The sequence below is a fragment of the Pantherophis guttatus genome, chromosome 6 (assembly GCF_059756535.1).
Source record: "Pantherophis guttatus breed Tessera chromosome 6, ASM5975653v1, whole genome shotgun sequence".
Taxonomy (NCBI): Eukaryota; Metazoa; Chordata; class Lepidosauria; order Squamata; family Colubridae; genus Pantherophis; species Pantherophis guttatus.
Window position 1 is genome coordinate 81,003,396 of NC_142068.1, and position 12,559 is coordinate 81,015,954.

Below are 12,559 nucleotides of genomic sequence, written 5' to 3' on the forward strand. Positions count from 1 at the left end.
ATATGATATACTGGTATACTAGATTCTGTAACCATTAGGTTCTTGTAATACACATATGCCTTTGTATTTGTATCACATATATTATGCCTTTATATTTGTATCTCCTGTAACAAACATATTCTGTTATTAGGCCTGTAATGTATCTGGTATTTGTCAAACATATGTCCCTGCCATTTGACCTGAACCCATATTAATCTTCTCCCTGTTTTTTTTTCTTGTGCCATCTAAGAGCATGGTACTATCTCAGTCTTAATTTATGTTGATCTGGATAGACTCCTACTTTCCAGGGCCAGGGGGCCTAAGTGGCCAATTGAGTAAATAAAGAAATGCTCAAGATGACTAATTGGGAAGTTTCTATTCCCCCTTGCAGGGCAACAAGGAATGCAGGGGCCTGGATTGGGAGGCCAGAATTGGGTACTAAGTTGACGTCTCTGAGGGTATAAAAGGACGCCATACCTTCCCCAAGGTGTGGCTATCTCCTCGCATGCATTGTATCTGTATGTTCTGGATATAGTTCCACCCAGTATTTTGTTTTTGGCCATAAATAAAATCTGTTTTTTTTTGCAAGCCTCGTCTTGAGTCTCTCTCTTTGGCATTCTGGTGACTCAAGTGTATTTTGGGACCTTACACTTGTTTGCAGTAACCCTGGAATCAACCATATCTCCTTCAAAATGGTACGATTGAGGTTGACTTCCAAATGAATTTTTAATCCTAAATGAGACACCACCATCACCGGTTGACTTTCGTGTGGCAAAATATCTCCTGGGGGAATTCCCTCACGTTCAACTCCAGTGGGAAACTCGGGAGTGGCAGACCAACTTTGCTCAGCCGTCCGTGCCTCCCATCCGAGGCCACATAATCTCTTGGAGGCCCCCGCAGGCTTCCCTCCACAAGTCACCTCCGGAGTGAGCGGGCCGAGACCAGCGGACTGCATTACAGTTCGTTACCCACTGGGATAATCCGGTAAAATCCGGCGCATGGCCACGAACCGGATAAACACTAGAGGGCAGCGAAGAGCCACCTGCCTGCTTCTCTGGCCTGGCATCGGATGATTCGCAGGGCAACCCGGTTGGGCAAAAACTGGGTTACCGCAGCCCTCGCCGGCCCCGCAACAGAGCCAGGCTGGCTTGGGGGTTGCCCCGGCCCTCAGCAGAACCCGAGATCCGTGCCGAGGAAATCCCGCGGCCAGAATCGCCGAGGATTGCCCCAGCAGAAGCGGGAAGAGACGGTGCCCCGTACCGTTCTCCGCCGCCTCTCCCTCGGGCGAGCTAGGAAGGGCGGCCTGCCCCGTGCAGCGCCTCCCGTCCTATCGGGGCCCTCTGCGAACGGGAAGGGCGCTTGCGCGTTACACGCGCCGAGCCGGCGCTTCTGGGCCTATTTGCCACCCGCCCTGCCGCATTTGTAAACCCGGCCGGAAAGGAAGCCTCGCCTCGGTCACTCCCGAGAAAGGGAGGGACGCGTAGCGGCCACGGTGAGTCCAACCCGGGCTGCGGATGCTTCCCGGCGCGGAGAGGAGGCCGCGGGAAGGCGCGGGTGGAGCCGTGGCTGGCCTGAGAGACGGTTTGGGTAGGACGGCTCGGCGGGGCGTTTCTCCTTCTAAGGGGCTCGGAGGGGCAGTCCGGGGAAAGAGCTTAACGCCGGCTGCTCCCCTGCTTTCCGCCCCGGCGGGGAGGCCTTCTGGGCAGAAGGGCAGGCCGAGCCAGGACTTGAGGCAGCTCGGCTCCTTTCTCCCCCCCCCTTTTATTTCAGAGGGGAAGGAAAAATTCCTAAAATTTTGCAGGCCCCGCTGGACCCGCAGACCGCGGAGATGGCAAGGCTGTGGGCGAAGAAGGGAGCCAGAAAAGGTTAAAACTTGGCTCTCTCCCCTCCCTCCAGTTAAAATTGGGCTGTGGGGAGCTCCTAGCCATGTTGTAAGGTCACCCCAAATTCAAAACCAGCAGCCTCCGGTGGCTGGAGGAAGGCGAGGGGCGCGTATGCTCATCGCGTTTACCTTCGACATGTTTTCCTCCCCACAGGCTTCTGTTTGGCTATTGGGAGAAACGAAGGTTTTGGGGTGGACGGGGGCCCTTCCCTTTCATTGAAAACTGTCCTCCTCGTGAGGGTCTTTCCTCCCCAATGGGCCAAAAATCCAGGCTGCCTTGTTTATGGGCAAATGATCCCTGCATGCTTTTTGTTTTCCCTCCACACGTAAAATGGCTGCAAGAGGGTTGTTTTGGGGAGTGAAAAGTGAAAGCTGAAGAAAAAAGTGTAAAATATCATTGAGGGGGCGGTATCCCATAATGATGTGAAAGCCTGCTGTTTGATAAATTGTGTAGACCAACTTTTTAAATTTAGAAGTAGGTCACATTGCTTTTAGCAAAGCTTGCTTTTAAGTAAGGGAACATTGGATTGCAGTTCAGTCTTTGCTTCTCTTGTATTTCATCAGTCTCTGCTAACATTACCTGAAACTTTTGCTTGGGACCTGGGTTGTTGTGAAAGATACTAAAGCTGCTGTCTAATATTTCTTCTTGCACTGGCATTCTTCCAAAGTATAAAAAACTGTTTTGTATATCATATTACTAATTCCCATTCCCAAATCCCATTATGCTTGAAAACATACTTGCACAAAAGTGTGTATAATCTCAGACCTCACTAATCTAATGCTCTTTTTATGATAGAGCTTTCCATTGATATATAATAATTGAAATCATAGAAATATCCCATCAAAGTATTTCTCCTTTTTCTTTCTATGCAGGTATTTAATATACTAAATATTAATATATTGTTCAGAGTGGCTTTGTAATTCTCAGCTACCAACATTAAGTTAAAACAGAAATAAGTTTGGTATAGGGTTAGGACCTGTAAATTGAGATAGGAAGATCAAATGTGCTCTAGGTCTTAACCGTTCTTGGTATTACTATTCACTGTTTGATTACAGAGTGTAGATAATTCAAAAGAAACTGCAGAAATGATATAGTTCTTGCAAAAGTAATGGCGAGAACATATCTTTTATGTATGTGCCTATGTTAGGAACATGAAAACATATATTCATGTTGGCTCCATAGTCATGTCAGAAAATGCTGACTAAAATATTTTTCTGATTCTGTGGAAATGAAACCCAAAGCTGCTACCATTAAATCAATGTCTGCAGTTGCACCTAATAGTCACATCAACACTCCCAGAGATCTGTTTTCTTCAGAAGATACTCCTATTTTTCTGTGACAAGAACACTAATATATGATATCACCCATATTTATATGGATGATGAGTTATATAGCACAATGACACATTTACACGAGTAATGAGAACTATTCATATAAGGGCAGTGTTAATTGATGAAATATGCAGAGCTAAGACTTGGAATGTTGAACTGAAGCTGAGGGATATTTGAGGCAAACGAGAGAAAGATTTTGGAACAAGGAGCAGTAATTTTAAAATAAACGACATTTTGACTTAAAGTAGACATTTCAGAATCTGTCTCTTTGGTGGTTTTATCCCAAAGCTGGCAGTTAATTATTTGTTGACTCTTTTACCAACACTTTTGCTCCCCAAATTGCCTCTAAATTACCAAGATTATATTAATGCTTTAAAAAAGAAAGAAAATGTGTAAATTTTTAATGTAATAATAAACTTAAAATATCAATACATATCTTTTTAAAAGGTGATAGAATAAAGGTGATTTCATTTTAATTTTGATCTTGCATAATGAATGGGGATTATAGTATTCATCTTTAATAAAGTGATGTTGCAATAATGATTCATCATAAACAAGTATGCTTCTGGAAAGCTCTGGGTTTATGCAGAAGATATTTTCAGAATTCTTAGGTGCATGAATAAAATAAATCTGTAATCCCAGGAAATGGAAAGAACTGTTATCAGATTTATTCTACCTATTATTCTTTTTGTTAAGAGATTTTTGTAAATATTTCGCAAAGGCAAACAAATATTTACAGTGCATTTATAGAGGTTAATTCAGTGAGGGCTCTTGTTTTCAGCATTTTATACTGCATATCCTAAGGGAGTTTAACTGTTCAAATCTTCTTAAGAAGGCATATTCTCTCTGGCACACAGATATGTATTCTACACTATGCTATATTATAACCCTTTCTTAATCTGTAAGGGACCAGTGATATTGATATAAATTTTTAGAAAATTTTTGTAAGATATTTAAAAGTATAGGAATAAATTTTTATAGACATTATGACATGTAGAATTTTAAATAATTTTATGTAAACCCAAGTTACCTAAAACTTCTCTTTTTCAAGAATCCATATAATATTTTTTAACAGGACTATCTATATCTTGTCACTTTTCTTGTTTTTACATTCGTTTGCTATTGCTTCTTAAATGAACTTTGCACTGTATCTAGTCACCGTATTGCAAAATTACTCCTTACTAAGTAGTTTGAGAGTGATGAGTTTTTAAAAATAATACACATGCTACAAGTTGCAAACTGGATTTTTTACTATATTGGATTATTATTTTCCTGGAGCTGTGGCATAGAAGTATTACAGGGAGGGAGAAACTTTGTCCACTGCAGTACAGAACACGGCTTGTTTTTTTAAATTAGTATTTTATGTTCTAATAAATTTCTTGCTAATTAAATGGATGTCTTAAATTTAACATTTCTTTTCATTGAGAAAATATTTTTAAAAATTCTCTGTTAATCAAAAAGTTAATTTGTAGATTATTTACTTAGGGTTCGACAAATTTGGATTCCATTAATGTGTATCTGTTTGTTTTCTTGCAGCAGATTAAAATTGCACGTGAAGTTGTTGACGTGAATGCATAAATACTGCTATGCACTCCTCAAGGCAACATCATTTTAAATGTCTCCTAAATGTGGTAGGATTGAATTAAATACTTCCTGTGTTTTAGTCTGAAGCAATATTTGAATCATGTTTAGGTAGGAATAAATATATAAGATTCTAAGTTTGAGCAGAAAGTCATATTTGGAATTGGCTCAAATAGGAAAAATACATGTGAGTTGTAGGATAGGATAATATTTCCATGACTCTAAAATATTTTGTTATTTCTGGCATGTTCCTATACCCATTTCAGATTCTAAACTGCTAACTCTAGTCCTTTTTCTATTAGCCTGTGCAATATGCAGCATTTCAGATTTAAAATGTAAAAAACAAAATCGATGAAGTTTTTTGAATTATAATCTGTTTGAGAGATGAGAAACTCTTGGAAGATTTTTAGGTGAGAATATCCCATGAACTACAGTTAGACCATAGTTGCTATAACCTCTTCTGATTCAGGCTTTATTTTTAATTTTGAAAGTGCCTAAATAATCACTGCAGCAGAATTTCTTCCATAACCAGTTTTAAATTTAGGGAAACTAGTCCATAGCACCAGTGTGCCCAGAGTATGTCCAGGAACACTTCAAAAGTTGTACTGTCTTTCCCAAATACTGCTTAACAGTTAGGTGGACTCCTTTGTGAATGTCCAGTTGTGTACATAATTAATAAGTTAGGGGTGAAAAGCTTTTATGAATGTTTAATATTATAAATGTATTTGATTTGTATTTTTCTTTTCTGTCTGAAAGAACATTAAAGGCAACTTGTAGTTAAAACAACGCAAATGAATACATCCATGGGTATGTGTGGTGTGTGTTATCACATATACATGCATAAACATAGATTAAATCATAAACAATTGCCATTTAAAGACCAGCTGTTCCTAAAGAAGATTGAATGTCAAACATAGCTTCTGAGAAAAGTACATTTCCCAGATTGGGATCAGTGCAGAAAGAGTTTTCTTGACCATGCTAGATAAATAAGCTTTGGAGTAGAGGAACTTTAGAAGGCTTCACATGGAGATTAGTGCCCAAGCGGTTTCATTATGGCAGAGGTGATCCTTCTTATAATCAACCCTAAGCTGTTTATGGCTTTAAAAGTTAATAATGGAAAACATTTGGCTATTCGGAACAATCTTCCAGTATAGCATTTTCCTATGCAATTATTTTCAGAGCTTTAACACCAGTCCCCCCAAATTGGATTACATAATTTGAAAATCCTTGAACAGCATTATTCAAGCTCTGCTTTAACTTAATTTGTGATGACTGCCCTATATTTTTATGTTACATTCTTTTTGTGTTCCAAGAGGTTGCCTAGATATTTTAATAGTTAATATATGTATATGGGGACGCGGTTGCTCAGTGGCTAAAACGCTGAGCTTGTCGATCAAAAGGTCCGCAGTTCAGCGGTTCGAATCCCTAGTGCCACATAACGGAGTGAGCTCCCATTACTTGTCCCAGCTTCTGCCAACCTAGCAGTTTGAAAGCACGTAAAAACGCAAGTAGAAAAATAGGGACCACCTTTGGTGAGAAGGTAACAGCGTTCCATGTGCCTTTGGCATTTAGCCATGCCAGCCACATGACCATGGAGATGTCTTCGGACAGTGCTGGCTGTTCGGCTTTGAAACGGAGATGAGCACCACCCCCTAGAGTCAGGAACAACTAGCACACATGTGCGAGGGGAATCTTTACCTTTACTACATGTATATAATTAGAAGTTGTAGAATCTAACTTCATGAGTTATTAAACTGGTTTAGGCTCAGTATTAAATATCTTAATTGATATTTTGTTTGTGGTTTCCTGTAATACTTTTGAATTCTCTGGGTCGTTTTTTTTTTTTAAGCAGAACAATTGATGCTCTAGAATGTTCTAGAATGATATTTAGTTCATGCATAACATTTTTGGAAACTGCTTTGAAAAAGGCCTTTAGAAAAGTATTGCATCACTTCCAAATAGCAATTATTTGAAAGCAGAAATAACCCTTTACCACAAAGATGCAACTCGGGAGGCTACTTCATCTCTCTGAAAGGACAAGTTGTGGTCTTTGGAACGTCTAAAAGTTATTTTTACTTTTTAATGCGATACAATGAGAAATCATTATATATGTGAGGAGCAGTCATATTAAACGTATTCAGTTTGTGAAAGGTAAAATGCAGTTAAACAAATTACCTTGATCATGATCATGCCTAAGTTTTCTGACATATCCTCTAAAAAACTAGCAATAAAATAGCAACCACACAGGTAGGATAGTTGTAAGAACAAAAAAATTCAAATTACATAATTATTTGAGATAGTTAAATAACTTTTTTTTTTTGGCTCCTTCAAGTCATTGTTTACTCCTGGCCGCTGTCCTTGTAGTGATTGGCCCAAGGCACCCAGCTGGCTTTGTATTTAAGGCGGGACTAGAACTCTCATTCTACCTTCTAGCCAGATACCTTAACCACAACACTAAACTGCTCTCTATTAGATATATACACCAGTCATATTTAAAGTTACACGTTTTTCTATCACTCTGAAGATATAAATTCAAAAATTCTCTCAGCGTTTTTATTTGGGTCAGTCGTAAAAATTGAGGTGTGAAAATAGTGTACCTTGATATAAATGCTAACCTTGTTGGCTAACCTTTTCTTTTGTGACAGTAATGCTGGTGGAACGCTTTTGCAGATTGAAATTGGCAGACCATTGAAAGGACTTGCAACATGTTATGTTGGGGAAATGCATCTTTTGGACAACTTGGATTGGGCGGTATTGATGATGAGATTGTCCTGGAACCCAGAAGATGCAGCTTCTTTGTAAACAAAAAAGTTCAAGATGTTGGCTGCGGACTGAGGCATACTGTGTTTGTATTGGATGATGGGACTGTGTATACCTGTGGATGTAATGATTTAGGACAGTTAGGCCATGAAAAATCTAGAAAACGACCAGGTAAGATAAAAATAATGTTAGTTGGATCCTGCACAGTTTTGATTCTAAATTTTGGTACAGATTTGCACACATGAAGGCATCTAATTAATTTATAACATCAAACATTCATATTTAAAGAGCTTTACCACAATTTTTGAATGAATGGGATGTTAAGATTTTGAAAATACTATATTTGAGGAACCTTATCTACAACTAATCTTTATTATGTTTAAATTTTTCATGGCGGTATTTTTTATCCTGGACATCATTTTGAAAATTGATTATTTGTACCAGGAAAGGTATATAATAATCTTAAAGTGAATGGGGCTGATACAGTTTCCTTTTATGAAATGCTTGATGTAAAAGATTCCTTTCTATGTGACTTTCTATTTATATATGTCCTTCCCAGTTCAGTATCCAGATGTGTTTTAAAAGAAAAAAAACCCTATTTTTTGTTTATACTTGAATTAGATTCAGCAAATTTAAGTTTAGAGGTTGAAAATTTGATAAAACAGCAAGCACTTATGATTTGGAAGATCCAACATATCATTGGCAGTGATAAAATAAATTTTGCATGGTTTTACCCTATAAAAGTAATCCATCTGTTTCTATAGAATTATTTTCTTGGGAAGTATGGCACTTTAGTATGTCTAGAAAGGTTTTGGCTAATCTGCATAATTAATGAATCCTTAAGAAGGCAGGCAACTGAAGATTTTTTTAATCTATATATCACAGTCTCTTGAGTGAAATCTTTAGTATAATATTTGAGGAAAATGATAGAAATGACAAAATGCTTTATTATAGCTTGAAAAATTTTGGAAAGATGAAACTTCTATTCAGTTTTGCTTTATAGGGAGGGTAAGCAGGTATAGTTTTCATTCTTAAATCCTTATATGTATTTCAGGTAGTCTTTGACTTACAGTTGGTCATTTAACCAGTTACAATGGCCTCAGAAAGGATGCTTAACAGCTGGTTACCAAGCACCCTGCAATCATAATCACCATTTGCAATCTCCTTGCCAGTTTCCCAAGAAAGTCAGTGGGAAAGTGGCAAAGAAGTTTGCATGCTGCCGCCACTTCCTGAAAGGACTCTCTCTTGTCTTTGTGGCACTGGCTGAAAGGGCTGCCTGCTGGGATTTTCTGAATATTTTATTTCCAGTGTGAGGACCCGGAGCTGGGCATGAAAGCAACACAGCTAAAGTGAAGGCTTAACTCCCTTTTATTGCTCCAACTTTCCCCCCCAAAGTTCCCACAGTTCACTAAGTCAAAAAGCAAAGCTACACACACACACACACACACACACCCCTCCACTAGTTCCTGGCTGCAGTGAGTCCACTGGAGCATCCATTTCTGAGAGCATCCAGAGTTCAGGAAACTTGGTTCTAGGGAGACTTCATCACACGAAGGGGATGCTGGGGCTGCAGCACAACCTGAAGAAGAGCTGTGTCTCTGAGTACTTGCCCACGACCAGGCCAGGCAAAGCAAGGCAAGTCGAACCCTGGCAAAGCAAGGCTTAGCACAATAAGACAAGGTGGCAAGATGTCGACAACTGCAAGCGTGGCTGGAAAAAGCAACGCTTGTTCCTGACAAGCGCTCCTCCCCACTGCATCTCTTTAAATCTTATTCTCCAGGTGAGTGGGGTGTCCCCCCTCCCCCCCCCTCCGAGCTGTCAGTTCACCCTGCGCTGATCCCGCCTCCTCTCCACCCTCCGCGCTCAAGAATCAGGCAGGGAGTCAATCACTCCTCTCCAGAGCTTCATTGCTTCACTACCTATTCTTTCTCTCTCCTCCTTCCTAGCTCGGTTGTCCTGTGCCCTCTCTCCATCACTGACCATCCCTCAAAGGCCCAAGGGACCCAGGACTGCCTCGTCCTGCTCCCCCGGTTGCTTCTCCAGGGTCAGAGAGGCTGTGCCATCCTCCGTCAGCCCTGGCTCCATCTTGTCCTCCTCCTTGGACCATGCTTCGATGGGGCCATGACATCCAGTCTTGGATGAAGGACACACACCCCCCCCCCCCCCGTGGATAGAAGGGAGGGGAAATCCTTTGTTGGGCTGCAGGACCAGAACTAAAATCTCCAGGATTTTAACACTGCTCCTGTAGACTAGGATTTCTTCCGTGTGGATGGGGAATGGGAGAAGAAGTCTTTTGTTGGGCTACAAGAATAGAACTAAAACCTTCAGGATTTGAACTGTGTTCCTACAGCCCAATGAAGGATTCCACACATACCCCATGGACCCTCCTATGGCCTCCCCCTCCCCTCGGCATCTTGGGCTTCTTACCTGGAATACCATCTGCTTAACATGCAAGGAGATTGCTTAATGACCGCAACTAGGAGTGCTGGGATTGCACTCATTGGACAAAGCAGTTACATTAGTGTCTTGTTTAATTACCATTTCACGCAACAACTGAGATGCCAGTCCCAATTGTGATCATTAAGTTGAATATGTGGGCAACAGTAGTGTGATATTTAGTGTTACGTTTTGTGATTTTATTAGCTATTTATGTCCAAGGTTTTAGTGCAGAAATTCAGAAATTATAGTCTCTAGAAACAACTCACACCTTGGCTTTTGACTGTATGAAAATCAGTTCCAGATATAGTTAGATGTGATGGCTTCCCCAGCTCAGACGATGAGGAAGAGCTAGCTTTAGGGACTCCGGAGGGGGATGTGGATGAGTTCTGGGGACTGCAGAGGAGGGTGTGGAGGAGTGTTGGGAAGTTGTTGAGGTTGCTGGAGGGACAACCGGACGAATGACCAGGCTGAAGAAGGAAAAGGAGAGGCACAGCTGCAGTTGGCCAGTGAGGATGAGGAGGAATTGCCTCCATCTGATTCACAGATGCATAGGGCTGAGAGAAGGAGGCACAATGGAGGTTGGCAAGGCTACTTGAGAGGCCACAACCTCATCACTCCTGATGAGCTACATAGGCAAGCGCCTATTTAATTGGATGAATGGAGGTGGGGGTTGTTGGAAACAGCTGGCCATCTCTTGCTGCGTGCATGCTTCACACTTACGCTCTTGGTTTTCTCAGCTCTGGATTGTGTTATGATTGACCATGTGTTTGGACCTTGGATTTGTTTGTGTATTTTGCATCTTTGCCTTGGATATCAGACTGGACTTGGACTGTGGACTGTGGACTTTGAATTTGCCTTTGCCCTTGAATTTGGTACCTTGATAAAGTAATGTTGGACTTCCTAGAACTTTATAGTGGATCCAAATGGGTTTTGGGGATTCACATTAGGAGCTTGGACTTTCAGTAAAGCTCTTAACACCTTTGTGCGTGTCATGCTTGTGGACTGAAACAGGACACTAGATAAATTCAAGAAGATCTGTGTTTAGGGTGTCTGTTTTTTTATTAGTAATAGCTTCAATGCTCTCCTAATTAATCCAAATTGCTGTTTCTAGCATGAATGAAAATATTTAGGGTTCTGAAACTTGTCCCTTGGGGATAAAAATTCAGACCTTGCTGGGTGCAATTATCAATAAGTAGACTTAGGGTTCTCAGTCTGTGACATATCTTAGGCCAGAAATAGTATAGAATTGACTTGATTTGTTTGTAAAGACACATTTTTTTGCTATTTCCGCTGCTTAATAAAAGCCACTTTTTTATAATTACAGAGCAAGTTGGTGCCTTGGATGCTCAAAACATTGTCACTGTTTCTTGTGGAGAAGCCCACACGTTAGCATTAAATGACAAGGGTCAAGTCTATGCCTGGGGTTTTGCTGCGGATGGGCAGCTGGGCTTACCTGGCGCTGAGGAATATACCAGAGTCCCCAGGTAAAACAAAATAATCAAATAATGTTTCAAAAATTCCTTAGGAAAATGCTTACTTTGGGATTATTTTAATTGCTTCACCTATGTACATTTGCGGCACAATGGCTCAGCAGTTAAAGACACTGAGCTTCAAGAGCAGAGTGCCCTGCGACGGGATGAGCTCTTGTTACTTGCCCCAGCTCCTGCGCACGTAGCAGTTCAAAAGCCTGTTATATGTGAGTAGATAAATAGGTACCCCTTTGGTGGGAAGGGAACAGGGTTGGCATATAGTCATGCTGGCCACATGACCATGGAAGTGTCTTCAGACTATGCTGACTCCCTCTGCTAAGAAACAGCGTTAGCACTGCCCCCTGGAGTTGAAATGACTGGACAAGAGAATTTAACTTTATGTACATTTAACTTTATATACATTTAGAATTTTTCAGATTCAGTTTTCTATAAAATAATTTGTATCAATATACTCTTGAAAGCTGCTGTACTGTAGTGAAGCAACCACTAGAATTTCTTGAACATTTTCTTTTCAGTATTTCCTTAGCTATATACTCAGGGGTAGATGGCATACAATTTTTTGTAATACGTAAATACAATATTTATAATACTGATATTCTTTATGAATATGTATGTATGTATTTCTAATTGGGAATTTAATGTAAGCTAAGTAGCATGATAACCTATTAGTGTATGTGGACAGGACCAAAATGCAATGTATATTTGATTTAATTAAAAGTAAATGAAATTCTGATAATATTTTGTTTATTTAAAGATTTCCCTGCTTGGCCACATTCAGAGTTAGCCATGGCTTTTGGGAGGTTTCTATAAATCACATCCAAGACATATTGTACTTTTGCTAAAACTGGCTTGTTTTCATTATTGGTTGATGCACTTTTTTGAGTTAAGTATGAGAATGAGAATACTATAAAGTCAGTTTCGTTTTAGCAGTTGCAAAAAAAAACAAGTGGGTATTTCTGAGGTTTTAATGATTTTTTAGAACATTTGGAAATTCATCTTGATTTATTAAGGTGCCCTCCTTAAATTGTATAAATAGCATATTTTTCAACACATAGCTTTAACACTCATGCAGTATTTTAATTCTGAATATTGTAGA

The 12,559-nt window shown here is 40.1% G+C and overlaps 1 protein-coding gene across 13 annotated transcripts in view; it reads left to right on the plus strand.

The window, feature by feature from the left end:
* The first annotated feature begins 790 nt into the window (after positions 1-790).
* HERC4 (HECT and RLD domain containing E3 ubiquitin protein ligase 4) overlaps positions 791-12,559 on the plus strand; it is a 44,131-nt gene continuing 32,362 nt past the window's right edge. For 2 of the 13 annotated variants that reach the window (XM_034438672.3, XM_087871795.1), the window contains exons 1-4: positions 791-1,471; positions 4,733-4,824; positions 7,420-7,705; positions 11,298-11,457. In XM_034438672.3, coding sequence (XP_034294563.1) covers positions 7,480-7,705; positions 11,298-11,457 — 386 coding nt within the window. In that variant the 5' untranslated portion in view covers positions 791-1,471; positions 4,733-4,824; positions 7,420-7,479. Of the gene's footprint in view, positions 1,845-4,729; positions 4,825-7,419; positions 7,706-11,297; positions 11,458-12,559 lie in introns of all 13 variants that reach the window. The other 11 variants (XM_087871794.1, XM_087871800.1, XM_034438677.3 and 8 more) reach the window with 10 other exon arrangements.